The 14,500-nt window shown below is 42.5% G+C and overlaps 1 protein-coding gene across 1 annotated transcript; it reads right to left on the bottom strand.

The window, feature by feature from the left end:
• Window positions 1–11,273: 11,273 nt before the first annotated feature.
• On the bottom strand, window positions 11,274–12,326 carry LOC122647213. Its single transcript, XM_043840665.1, has one exon. The coding sequence runs from the start codon at window positions 12,324–12,326 to the stop codon at window positions 11,274–11,276; it is 1,053 nt and encodes a 350-aa protein (XP_043696600.1).
• Between the last annotated feature and the right edge of the window lie 2,174 nt (window positions 12,327–14,500).

The following is a 14,500-nucleotide window of genomic DNA, read 5'->3' as shown; positions in this document are numbered from 1 at the left end:
CCAAGAGCTCGGGTGGCTAGATTGAGTTTAATTTAAGACAATGCCAAACTTGGGGGGAGATAATTCTTCTTCTGTGGGACATTTTTACCCTTCATTGGGTATTCATTCATGCGCTGCCACTTGCTACTTATGAGCACGTGGGAGCAAAATATCTGTCCTGTCGCCTTTCGCGCCTTTTGAGGGGAAATCGATGGGACGTTATAAAGTATAATCTTTAAACTTCCTTATTTTCCCGATGTTCTTTGATGATGACGCTCTTTCTTCGAAGTCTAGGTTCTTTCCTCTCCCTGTCATCTGATCCGTTGAAAATAATCGTGCATTTGGATCTAATGGGAGTTTATGAATGTGTCCCCCAAGGGTATAAAATGCTTCCATCTTCGTTAGTGTTTCCATCTCATTGTCTTCAAGTTTCTCTGTCAAAGATATTTCTTCAAGTTCTGCTCTAGCGTCATTCTTCACCTTCCTATCTTCTCCAACCGTAATCTTCTTCGTTTTCAAGTAAGTGCTTTTTTCTCTTCTTCCTCTTTATCATCTGCAGTTCTTTTCTCTTCCTTTTATATCTGCTTTGGAGAAATGGGAAAAATCAAGAGAAATCCTTTACCTAGGGAGGACATAGAAGTGGAATCTCTGTTGGATGAGGGTGAGCTAATTATATCATGGGATTACCCAAGAAAAGGGAAAGGGAATTTCTTCTCAATCGCCTCTAATTGGAGGTACAGGCTTTAGGGTTTTAGCATTTGTCCCTAGAAGTTCCACTGGCACGCTGGCCAGCACTTCTAGCCTCGATTCCATGAAACAACTTGGAAGGAAAGGTTATCGAGTTCGTCAACCTCAATTGGATCCTACCATTGGAAAAGAGGTTGACAAGATCTCCTCTGTCTTATCTGAACATAACCTTTTGGAAATCCGAAATGTCTACGCAATTCCAGAGGAAATTATTCTGAGACTTTCTTCTCCCGAAGATAGATTGAACCAGCCCCGACCTGAGGAGGTGGGACTCATCCTTGATGCTTTGGAAGGTGGTCTTCAATATCCCCTCTCACCATTTGCGGGACTGCTCCTTAGACATTATAAGATAGCCCCCAGTCAATTGGTTCCCAATGGTTGGAGATGTATGGGAGCCTTTTTGATGAAGTGTTTCCAGCTGGGGAGGTGTGCTTCTCCTGTGCTATTCATTACGTGTTTCACCTTGAATCAGAATAGTGGTCACCCCGGGTAGTATTATTTTCGCCAACGTAGTGGTATACCCATAGTAGATTCTTTACCATCATCCAACCATGGTTGGAAGCAGAGATTTTTCTGGGCAGTCCATGCAGGGCCTGAGTATCCCACTGTGTGGGGTTATCCTGATACTACGGTCGGGAATAAAATTCCACGGTTGGACTCCATGGATCAGACAACTCTGGAGAAGCTGACGACAAATAAGGGCCATATCAGGGGAGAAGCCATCGATGTACAGGATATGGGCGAGTTGGAATGGGGTGAGCATCTCGGGAGCTCCTCCCTACGGTGTTTATGTAAAAAAATTTTTTTTTTTTTTTTATCTCATATGTTTCCTTTGTTGGTTGCAGTGGAATTCAACTTGGACTCTCTTACATCGTTTATAGAGAAGGAGGATCTTCAGATTGTGGGGGATAAAGTTTTGGTGCCCCTGAATAAGGGTAAGAAGAGAAAGGCACCCTCTACTGAGCTGGGCAAGGATTCCCCGAAGAAGGGGTCACTCAAGCCTCCTCCGGTACTGTCCCAAAGCACTGAAGTCATGGGAACTTCCTCAGGTAAAGAGAAGGGTCCTGATTTGAGCTTGGCTTCTCAGAAAGGGGGCTCTTCCATGGTCCCAAAAGACCTTCTTCCCCCTTCTGGCACTAAAAAGGATAAGGGCAAAGGGAAAGCCACTCTCGAAGTGTTTGTTCCCCAATGGTCCGTTACTAAGGATCAGAGGGTAATTGGTGACACTGCGGCAGCCGAAGATATGGCCTTGAATTGCATTGCGCCAACAGATCAGGTTTGGCTTTCCGAGATGTCTGATGATGTTTTGGAAAAGTTCACTCTTTTCGGGGGCTATGAGGTGACATTCTTTCCTCCGTTGATATCTTCACTTATTCTTTCCTGCTCACTGACATGGTTTTCACTCTTTTTTAGATCTTGGCCTTCGCTTCAGAATTGGTAGAGCAAAGGAGGAAGATTACCGAGGTGTATCAAAGATCTGAGGAGGAAATGAGGGAAGTGAAGAAGGCTGTTAAGTATTATGAGGAAGAGTTTCCTCGTCTGAAGAGTGAATTGGCCAATCTAAGGGCCGAAAAAGAGTCTGCTGAAAAGGCATTGTCGGAAGCTCAGGAGAGTCAGAAGAAGGCTGAGGAGGAGGTCAGATCTTCTAAGACTTCTTATAAGAATATCAAAAAGAAGTTGAGTAAGAAGAACCAGTCGCTTTGTGAGGCGCAGGCTGAGATTGTTAACCTGAAAGATCAGGTTCAGGAAGCAGGGAACAAGGCCCTTGATGATTATCTTAAATCTGAGGCTTGTAAGACTCATCATCTGTCGACTGCTTCTCTGACTATGCTGAAGGTGGCTTACTGCATCTGGGTTCGAATAAAGAAGAAGTACCCAGATTTTAGCTTCGAGGAGATATCTGAAGTGGAGCATATACTTGAACGGCTAGAGTCAGGTGCTTACAAACTCACCTCCTCGGTTGGGAAACTGGACATCCCTCGCCCCTCTTCATTTGTGATTCCTTAAGCGCCTTCTGATAAGGCAGGTGGGTCTAGTTCTGGGGTTAGTCCTGACGGAGCTTCTGTTATCGGACCCGAGCAGGCTGTGCCTTCCATCTCCCCTGAGACTATTCCCAAGGAAAATGAAGTACAGAATGTTGAGCAGAGTATTGTGCAAGGAATGGGGCAGGGAGAAGAGAATGCTCCTCCTAGCTCTTCAACCATGCTAGTTGCCTCTGTGAACTCCGGAGATGCTGTAGATGCCTCTACAATTTAATTTCTCCAAAATACTTTGTGCCTAGTACTATTTGTTGCTGGTTTTTTTTTTTTTTTTTTTTTTTTTTGTAATCCCGTGCATTCTGATCAATGAAAAAATGGCCATAGGCCTTCTTTGTTATTCTAGATGTTTGTCTGGTTGCATATCCGATTATGACTTCCTACCACTTTTTGCCTAGGAACATCCTCTTTTGGGCAACATCATAGCTCAAGAAGCTTTAGATCGTGAGAAGGAATTGCAATCTTGGATAGCGGCATACGACAGGGCTAATGCCATATTGCGAAGGATAAATTCTCAGTTGGAAGCAGAATTGGGAGATTATAAGTCACTTGAGCATTGGGAGAAAGATCTGCTAGCTAGGCTAGAGTTTGCTCAGGATATCATAGATAACGTTAGCGACTACCTTTGGGCTGAGAGATATGCTGCAACAAATCTTACAATCAATAACGTGGTTGACTCACTTGTCTTCAAGCGTTTCTATGAGGACAAGGCTTTGGAAGGTGCTCAGTGTCTGTATAACCAAGTGAGGGAGGTTGCCCCTTATTTTAATTGGGGGAAGATGAGACTGAGTTTTAATCCTAGTGTTCCAGTACGGGAGGTTGTGCTTGACCCGTTGTCCCTGTCCATACCTTTCTTTCCTCCTCCCAAAAATGTTTCAGGGCCTTTGACCCCTAATTCTCCTCGTCCCGAGCTCAAACATTTGAAACTGTGATCTCAGATGATGATTGTCTCCACCGTGATGTATATGACGTGTGTTATTTCAGACTCATGATTTATGGAATCTTCCCCAACCCGATTTCTCTTTTATCAAATCCTTGCTGGTTTTTGATAATGCTTGTCTTTTTCCTAGAGTAAATATCAATTACGACGCAAATCTTCTTTTCAAAGATTTTTGTGGATTCCCAATGCAGACATTTATTGCTTCCTTGTTTGACTGGCGTTTCATATACTTTATTATGAATGGGGTTGGTGAAGAAATCGAATTGTCGTCCAGGTAACTACACCAATTCCAGTTTTTGGAGGAATGTTTGTCCACTAGGGTTGAAACACATGGCTCTGGGTGTAACTTCCCAGTAAGTGGGGTAGTTGTCCCTTTAATATTCTTTTTTGCCTTTGAACCGTCATTTTTCCCTATAAATAGGGCTAGCACCTTTCATACTTCTACTTCTCAAGGAGAAATGGATTCTTCTATATTGTCTTTTCATTGTTGTTACTTAGGGACTTTGCGCTTCTCATGGTGTTTTGGTCACCACTGTTTTGCCCGATTTAAGGGTTTCAAGTTTCTAAAGACTAATCTTCTCAGAAGTATCATTTTTTGCTTCAATCTTCAATCGACATTTCCCTTCACAGCTTCGATCCTCAATCGACACGCAGTGTCTTTTAGGTTGACTAGCTGTAATGACGCCTCTTTGGGTGCCTTCCCTTTGCCAACTCTTTAGAGAAGGAAGGTTGCATCAAAGGGGTAGAGAATCTTGAAGAGGATGCTCCCTGCCGGCTTCACTGTTAACACATTTGGCAGGCAGTGGTGTGGATCTGTCGGTGCACTGGAGGACCCAAAAGTCGTTGTTTCTCCAAAGATTTTTTGGGTTCCTCTCTTTCTGTGGTATGAGAGGAGTAGTAACAGGGCTATTTTGGTGCTTTAGTGCGTTGATGGTGAATCCCATCTGGCAAAGTTGCCCTCTCTTAATTCTCAGGGTTGCTGTGGAGCAGGTGGTTTTACTTCATCATGGTCAATCTCGGTATCGATCATTGTGTTAATGCTACTCCTATCTCACTCTTCCCCATCCTCGGCTTGTAGTTTTCATCGGCCTTCTTCAGCTCGGGAGCACTAAGTTGGCTTTCTCCTGGCAATGTGGTTGGCCAATTAGTTTACTATGTTTTCTCCTTATAGAAGACTTGTTCTGAAACTGAGCATAGCTTCATCGTGGTACTTGTAGACCTTACTGTGTATTTGTATTTGAGAAATGTAATTGCTTTGTAAGCTTGTACTTACATACTTGTATCAGTGTACTGAATACTTAATAAAAGAATCTTGTTATCCTAGCAATCTTCTTGGTATATCTTCATCTTTTTGTATGCACAGTCTCATACTCTTGTAGAATATTTTCTTTTGTAATCTTGTGATTGCTTCCTTTCATTCGCGGAATCCTCCTCATAGTGTAACTCATAGTTATGTCCGGTTAACCATCGTCCTTACTTTGGGGAAAACGCCTCTTTGTTGCAGGTCTCCTTTATGGTCGGGCCGCCATCATTTTTCTTTGAGGAAACACCTCTATGATGCAACTCACCATTATGGTCAGGTGACCATCATCTTTGCTCTGGGGAAACGCCCCTATAGTGCAATTCACCATTATGGTCAAGTGACCATCATCTTTGCCTTGGGGAAACGCCCCTATGGTGCAATTCACCATTATGGTCGGGTGACCATCATCTTTGCTTTGGGGAAACACCCCTATGGTGCAACTCACTATTATGGTCGGGTGACCATCATCTTTGCTTTAGGAAAACGCCCCTATGATGCAACTCACCATTATGTTAGTTGCTGGCACATTATTAACAAAAACAATAATATCCATAGAGAATTCTGATGTTTGCCTTCAACTTTATTGATCAATTATTGATTTTTCACAAATGACAGATTTGGAAATCACACGACTAACAATCCTGGAATTTAATTTTGGAATTTTAACAACAAAGTACTACTAGAATTCAAATAACTGGGAACTGACCTCAATTGATAAAATTTTTGCAAGTTCTCAGCATTCCAAGATCGTGGTATGGGTGCCCCCTCCAAGGTCTCCAAGTGATATGCTCCTGGGGCTACTTGCTTGGAGATCCTATATGGTCCTTCCCAATTAGGTGATAACTTTCCTTTCATAGATCTCGGGTCTGAGGCTTCTGCCTTGCATAGGACCAGTTCTCCTTGATGGAATCTTTTGGTTTTCAACTTTGCATTGTAATGGCGTGCTGTCCGCTGCTAGTGTGCTGCATTTCTTACCCGAGCTGTTTCTCGGACTTCTTCTAACAGATCTAAGTTTATTCTTAGCTCTTCATCATTAAGCTCTGGATTATATAAGTGTACTCTCAGTGAAGTTTCTCCTATTTCTACTGGGAGTACTGCCTCAGTTCCATATGCCAGCATAAAGGGTGTTTCTCCAGTTGCCAACCTCGTAGTTGTCCGATATGCCCATAGAATGTTTGGCAGTTCTTCCACCCACAATCCTTTGGCTGTTTCCAGTTTTTTCTTGATTCCATCCAATAGAATTTTGTTCATTACTTTTGCCAGACCATTGGATTGGGGGTGGGCTAGTGAGATCTTTCTTAACTGAATTTCATATTGGTCACTAAATTCCTTGAATTTTTGTTCAAACTGTTTCCCATTGTCAGTAATGAGGGTTCTCTGGATTCCATACCTATATATAACTGAATGTAGGAAGAATTTCCAGACTTTTGCTGCTGTGATGGTCGCCAATGCTTCTGCTTCTACCCATTTGGTGAAATAGTCGATGGCCATAATTGCGAATTGCTTGCCTCTAGATGCTTTGGGAAAGGATCCCAATATGTCCATTCCCTATTGGATAAAGGGTAAGGGACTGGAAATTGAAGTGAGCTCGGTTGCAGGTTGGCGGGTGATGGGTGCAAACGTCTGACATTTCAGGCATTTGCAGACAAAACTCAGTGCTTCTTTGCGGAGATATGGCCAAAAGTATCCTTGTCTAATGACTTTGTGGGCTAGTGCTATGCCCCTTGTTTGAGTTAAAATAATACCGCAAGCGTACGGGTCAATCGTAGCTACGGGTCGAACACGAGGAGATATACGCCACTCTATTTAATTAACTTAAAAGTAATGCAAAGTGAACCAAATTAAAGTGTTAAATTAAACTAATGAAAATTAATGCATCCTAACTCATAAGCATCTAACAAAACTAAGGGATTAAATTGACGTCCTAACACATGAGCATCTAACCTATCAAACTAAAGCGAATTGAAAGGAATAAAAAAAACCCAGCCACACTTCATAATCACATAAAAAGAAATAAAGGAGTAAAAGTGCATCCACATACCACAACCATATAAAAAAATAAAAGCAATAGAGGGAGAAGAAGAAGAAGATAGAGAGAGATAGAGGAAAGGAGAATGAGATTAAGGGTTTAAAGAATGAGATACCTTGATGTGCTTGAATACTTGAATAAACTCACCATGGCTTCCTCTTCTAAATCTCCATGTCTTGTCATCAACATAGGAACTTAGACTAGGAAGCTTTAAACTAAAACTATTACAATCATTAAACTAGACTTATGAAATCAAAACTAAGAACTTAAAATCAAAACTAAGAACTTAAGCCAAAAATAGGAAAAGAAGAGAAAATTTCACTAAATGAATGAAATAAAAATTACACTAAAAAACTGAATTAAAATTGAACTAGAAATTAACTAAAAACTAACTTCCTACAACCCGAGGCAAGGGTATTTATAGGGGGAAGAGAGGAGAAGAGAGAAAGAAGGAAGTGTAGGAGAAATATTCCCTAAGAAAAGAGAATATTCTCTTCTCCTTCCTCTTTACAATGCCTTGAATCCTAAGAAAAAGAAAAAAAATAGAAAAAGAAGAAGAGAAGATTGTTTACATAGGCCTCGCTATTTTTAGAAAAGTAAATTTCTAATTCTAACTTGTGCTTCCTTTTCTTTGTAGATATCTTCTCCAAGCAATAAAATCAAAGCATCTTTGATTTTTTAACTTTCCATAGGTGAGAGAATATCTTTCAAAATAAACCTATCCCAAGTAGAATTCCGAAGTGCCCTTTGAGAAGTTGGAGGAGAGAGAGAGTAAGGGTGATGACTAGGATTCCTTCAAGAATAAATAAAATACCCATTCTGTCCTTCAGAAAACGTGGAGCATGGGGTACTTATATAGGCCTCACCATTGTGTTCCTTGTGAAAAATCACCCAAAATAGACCCAAATTTCGTCCAATTTGGAGTTCGAGCCCAAGATATCTCAAGTTGAAGTTGGACTGTCCGAGCCCTCCAAATGGAATCTTTCGGGTACAAGAAATATAACTTCTGGTTATTGCGTTAAGACCCCTGGCATCTGAACTTTTGCTTCATTTTGTCCCTGTCTGACTATCAATAATTACAAATAAACCCCTCTGACAGAGTTTAGCGTGCCGTTATGAAAACGGCCGTAACTTCTTTGTTTCAACTCGGAATCAAGTGTCGTTTGAACCGTTGCTAAGCTGACTCGATGGGCTACGCATCCAAGCCATTAACACCTCTAAACAGCTTAAAAACATTTTCTTAGCATCATCTCCTCCATTTTCACAAGAGTTCACCTAAAACCTGAAAAGCACAAGAAAGCACCGAGTAACTCTGTCCAATATGGTAAAATGTATGCTTTATGCCCTAAGATTTCATACATAAATGTGCTCATCACCCCCCAAGTATTGTCCACAAATGCCTGCGTGTATCTCCCAAAGTACATATTCTGCTTCAGATGGTCGGAGACATTTCAGATAAGGCATTGCAAACACCTTTTTATACAGTGTTCCTCCTATCATCATATATTGGACGGCCCTCATTCTGACCTTCTTTACTTCTTCCTTGTCGATGGGTAGTATGCCCTCCTTGAGATAGTTGATTAATGGATCCATCCAACAAGTTTCCATTTCGATCGGCAAGACCTCCTCGGATTGTTCTATGCTCAGGGAAGTGAGTACGTCCAGATACACTGTTCTGCCTAGATCTTGAAAATCTAAGGTGGCAAGCCTAGAGAGGGCATCTGCAGATGCATTCTGTGTCTGAGGTACCTGAAGTATCTCAAAGTAGCTGAATTTCGTGATTAGATCCCGTACTTTTCCCAGGTATTGTGCCATCCGCGATTCTTTAGCTTCATATTCTCCTTTGACCTGATTGACTATCAGTTGCGAATCACTGTGGACGGTGACTCATTTTACCATTAGACTTTGTGCCAATTTTAATCCTGCGATTAGCGCTTCGTGTTCAGCTCCATTATTGGTAGTCTGGAATTCAAATCTCAGCGCATATTGTACAAGGAACCCTCCTGGGCTAGTCATTATCAATCCAGCCCCACATCCTTGTGCATTGGAGAAACCGTCCACATGCAGTGTTCAATCTTCTAACTTTGCTTCGGGTTCTGCTATTTTTGGGGCTTTCTTCTTCAGGTAGCGTGCATTCTACCACAAAATCTGCCAGGGCCTGTGCTTTGATGGCAGTTTGGGGTTTATATCGGATATCAAACTCCCCCAATTCCACACACTAGGCCACCAACCGTCCGGAGTGGTCGGGTTTGGCTAGTATCTTCTTTAAAGGCTGGTCGATGATCACTTCAATTGTGTAAGCTTGAAAATAGGGCTTTAACTTTCTAGCCGCCATGACCAACGCGTAGGCATATTTCTCCACACTGCTATACCGGGCTTCAGCATCGAGGAGGACTTTGCTGACATAATATATCGATTTTTGGGTTCGCCCATCTCCTCTAACTAATACTGCACTTATTGCAACAGCGAAGATAGCTAGATATAGCTGCAATATATCCCCTAGTTCCGGCTTAGCCAGAAGGGGCGGTTGTGCTAGATACCTTTTTAGCTCGGTAAAGGCAGTCTGACATTCCTTGGTCCATTCGAAGGTGAGCTTGACTCCTTTGGTTTCCCGTTCTCTTGCTCGATTCTTGAGAGCCTTAAAGAAGGACAAATAGCGATCCCCCGAGGTCAAGATAAACCTCCTGAGCGCCGCTACTCTTCCTGTGAGTTCTTACAATTCCTTGACTCTTCCAGGCGGACGCATCTCAAGTATGGCTTTAATCTTGGCTAGATTTGCTTCGATCCCTCTTCTTGAGACCATGAAATCGAGGAACTTTCCCAATGTGACTCCAAAGGTGCATTTAGCTGGATTCAACCTCATCTTGCTTTCTCTTAGGACTTGAAATGCCTCATTCAGATCTGTAATATGATCTTGTGCTTTCAGGCTCTTCACAAGCATATCATCTACATAAACTTCCACGTTCTGGCCTATTTGGTGCTTGAAAAGGTAATTTACCAAACGCTAGTAGGAAGCTCCAGCATTCTTTAATCCGAAAGGCATGCAGATATAGCAGTATATATCTCTCCCCGCAATAAAAGAGGTTTTTAATATATCAGGCTTATACATCCTGATCTAATTATATCCCGAATAGGCATCCATGAAAGAAAGCATTTCATGGCCTGCTATGGCGTCTATCAATAAATCAATACGAGGCAAAGGATAGTAGTCTTTTGGACAAGCTTTATTCAAATCGATAAAATCAATACACATTCGCCATTTGCCATTAGGCTTGGGCACCATTACAACATTAGAAAGCCATTCTGGATAGATGGCTTCCTCGATGAAGCTGGCTCAAGCAGCTTGGTTACTTCTTCAATCACCTTGTCTTGTCATTCTGGTGCAAAGGTTCTCTTCTTCTAGAACACTGGCTTGGCATTAGGATAGATGCCAAACCTGTGTTCAGCTATCTTCCTGTCTATCCCGGGCATATCAGTAGCAGACCAGGCGAACACGTCTGCTTTGGCTTTCAGGAACTTTACAAGGGCAGTTTTTCTTTCACCAGTCAGTCCTGCACCTATCTGGATGGTGCGCATCGCATCTCCTTCCACTATCTCTACGGGGACCAGGTCCTCGGCTGGCTCACTCCTTTCCTGGTCTTCGACATCTCGGTTGTCTTCTAAGTGGATCAAATGCATTTGGGGTGCCTTTCCTTTAGTCCTCAGGAATCCTTCATAGCAACCTCTGGCAGCCACCTGGCTTCCTCGACATTTCCCAACCCCGTGATCAGTAGGGAATTTCATGATGAGGTGTGGTGTTGAGACCACCGCTTGTAGTACATTAAGTCCTGGTCGCCCAAATATTTCATTGTGGGTGGAATTCACCTTCACTACCAGAAAGTTCATCATCACCGTAGAGAGTTTGGGTTCCGTCCCCACAGTAACCAGTAGCTCTATTGATCTTTCCACCTGCATTGGGGCCCCATTAAAATCGTATAGTGGAGACTTCACTCTTTTTAGCATCTCAGGTTTCAGGAGCATCTTTTCAAATGCATCGTAGTAGAGGATGTCAGTTGAGCTCCCATTATCTACCAGGATCCTTCCCACCATGCAGTTCGCTATAACCATCTTGATCACTAAGGCATCATCATGGGGGGTCTGAATATCCACCAGATCCTCATCAGAGAAGGTTATGGGATAACGCGGTCTCCTCCTTTTGATCATGGGCTCAGCCTGCAGTACACTCCGAGCATGCTGCTTTTAGGAATTTGAGGTTTCCCCTGCCATACCAGGTCCACAAAATATGGTGGTTATTTCCCTTAAGGGTACATTCTCAGTATGGGGCTTACCTCGGGGGAGTCCTCCTTTTTCAGCTTGTGTGGATGGCCTTGGAGTTTCTTTTGGCTCCCGAGCACGGTAATCAGGCTTGCATTCATTTCCTTCTTTCTTGACAAATCGACCTAGGCGCCCTCTTTGAGTGAGAGCCTCAAGCTCATCTTTCAGCTGTCTGCACTCCTTGGTATCGTGACCATGATCTTGATGAAAGAGACAGTACTTGCTTTTGTTGCACTCATGCGCCGGTTTAACCATCTTGGTCGGCCACTGTAGGGTCACTTGATCTTTAATTTCATTTAGTATATATGCTCGGGTATGAGTCAGGGCTGTATAGACTGGCTCGGATCCCAAATCAGTAGCTCTGGGAACCCAAACTTTCCTATCATCTTTCTTTCTTCCGCCATCTCTATCATCTCGATGACGCTTTGCACCAGCTTCGCGAGGGATCTCCTCCTTTTCTTGAACTTTCTTCTCAGCTTTATCTTCTTTCTCGGCTGCAAGAACTTCTGCCAAATTGATATATTTTTCACATCTAGAAAACAATTCATACATATCTCCTGGTTCATCCATGATCAATGATTTTTTCAACTCGGCATCTCGTATTCCGCTACGCAGCGCCTGGAACTCCACTATTGAATCCAAATTTTGCACTTCCAAAGCCTCTTTATTGAACCGGGTAAGAAAACCCCTAATGGACTCATTGGGGCATTGCTTTATGGCCAGTAGATTAGCGGTTGTCATCTTATGAACCCTACTACTCACAAAGTGAGCCAAGAAGGCCCGTCCCAAGTCGGTGAAATTGGAAAGAGACCATGGAGGGAGCTGAGAGAACCATTGCCACGCCGCTCCATTCAGGGTGGAGTGGAAAGCCCTGCACATTATAGCATCAGAGGCGCCTTGAAAGAACAAGAGGGACTTGAAGGTTTCCAAGTGATCTTCTGGATCCGTGGTGCCAGCATATTGTTCTACAGTTGGCATCTTGAACCCTTTTGGGAGAGGCTCCAATCACACTTCATCCGTAAATGCCGAATCCATAGTGAAGTAAAAATTATGAACTGGAGCTCGGTTCTTTCCCCCTATAACTTCTTGAATCAGATCTTGGAGTTCCAAGACTTTGTCGTTCAGGGCTTGTTCGACCTTTGTCATATGGAAATCTTGATTCTTGGTGTTCCCTCGTGCCTCTTTATTCCTTCGTTTGGTGTTGTTTGCATTGCTATGGTTCTCGCTATGCTCTGGTGAACGAGATCTTTCTCCGTTTGGCGGCAGAGGAGGGGGTATTGGAATCCCCAGCAAAAGACCGTGTTGCATTTCTAGCATTTGCTTGGTCTTATCATCCCAGCGGGCCTGCATCGCGTTGAATTGCTCCACTATTACGTAACGCGGTGGGTCTCTTGGGAGTCTTAGCTGGGGTTCCGTCGAATGCGATGGCTCCTGGTCTTCTAAATGAGATCTTGACCTTCTTGTTGGGAAATAGCCAACTGAGCTCCTCCCAGGCCAACGGTGATAGGTCCCGAAGGAGGAATAGTGGCGGCGGCAGCGGTGGATCGCATTACCCTTACCTGATTTCTTGTGTTGGTCATAGTGGGATCTCCGTAGGTCTTTCTTCTTCGTTTCCCATAGACTGCGCCAAAAGTTGTGCAAGAATTTCTGCCAGAGAAATTCCTTGTTGCAACCACAGTTCTTTAGCTAGTGAAGAAAATTGAAAGAAATTGAGAACAAAAGAGAGAAGACAAAGTGAAGACACTGGAGTAAAATATTCTCTTTATTGATTTTTGAATATAACCTAATCATGAATGTCCTTACATGAGGGGTTTGCCCTGAATTTATATAGATGGGTTGGAACTAAAATACCCCATTCTTCATTAGTAGTGGTCTTCCTTAGCAGCACGGTTTTTCAATACTCTCATTTTTTATGTGGTCTTCCCTTCAATTCTGGAATTCTCGGTCCACGTGAGATTTTCCAAGGGTGGTTCCATAACCGCCATGGTGGGGGTTAGTTTCATAACCGTCAAGCACGTGGAATTTTCCAAGCATGCCCCAAGTTGTATTTCTTTGTGAGTCCACGTGTACGGTCATGATTTGAAGTAGAAATTATGGTGTATCAAGTACAAAGGTCAAATCTTTGACGGTGAAGAAGAACATAACATTATATCCCACGCAAAGGATGTAAAATTTGATACTTCAACTTTTGCTTTCAAGGAAAATATCCAATCCTTTTTCGTCCGCAAAGCTGGAGTCTGTGCAGCCTCCATGTCACCATATTAAGCTAGAACAACCATATTGATCGAGAAGGAATGAGATTGACCAGCCGAGTGTAGAATGAAAGGAAAACATCGTTGATCTTCTCTTGCTTGTAAGAATTATAAAGAAGAAGTAATGACAATAAGATTTTAAAGAAGTAGGGGAGTCCACCTACTACTCCATGAATAAGACATTCTCATTGATGGTGTTCATCATTCTCTTCACATTAAATTGGGTTTGATGGACACACATAAAATGTCAAAATATTCAATAGGCTCAAGTTGTTTGAATCCTCATGGGTGGATTGACTTGATCTTCAAGTTTATGCTCCACCACTCCATGACAAAGTCTATTGAGCAGCTAGATATCTCCAATTTGATGTTTTTGGCTCAGGGACACACATCTTAATGCTTGAAACATGGTTACTCCTTATAACACTAGGAAGAGCAAATAGCTTTTTCGCATACCATAAAATTTAGAGTTTGTTCACTTTAAATACATGGATTGTTCACTCAACACTGGAAACTGTTGGGTAACCTAGAGGGGGTGAATAGGTTACCACTAGTAGAGTTTGCCTCTTTTTTGATTGGTTGCACACTTATATTAAATATAGCAATGTAAAAAATAAAAGTAAATGAGACACAAGATTTATAGTGGTTCGGCTAACTTAGCCTACATCCACTCCTCTCAACCTTGAGAGAATTTCACTAGTATTTCCCTTTCAATACAATAGGTGGGAAAATTACACATTTACAACTCTTTTTCACAGGATAAGAGGATCCTTACAATCTTAGTTCCAGAACAAGAGTATCCTTTCAATCTTAGTTCCAGGATAAGAGTATCCTTTCAATCTCTTAAGGATGAGAGGGTCCTTGTACTAATCTAAGTACGGTCTAAATTAATACAACAAT

The sequence above is a fragment of the Telopea speciosissima genome, unplaced genomic scaffold, assembly GCF_018873765.1.
Source record: "Telopea speciosissima isolate NSW1024214 ecotype Mountain lineage unplaced genomic scaffold, Tspe_v1 Tspe_v1.0014, whole genome shotgun sequence".
Taxonomy (NCBI): Eukaryota; Viridiplantae; Streptophyta; class Magnoliopsida; order Proteales; family Proteaceae; genus Telopea; species Telopea speciosissima.
This window is presented reverse-complemented; position numbering and strand designations above follow the sequence as displayed.

Bases quoted from the DNA above. Each gene is read 5' to 3' on its own strand.
- LOC122647213 (XM_043840665.1), bottom strand. From the start codon at position 12,326: ATGCCAACTGTAGAACAATATGCTGGCACCACGGATCCAGAAGATCAC.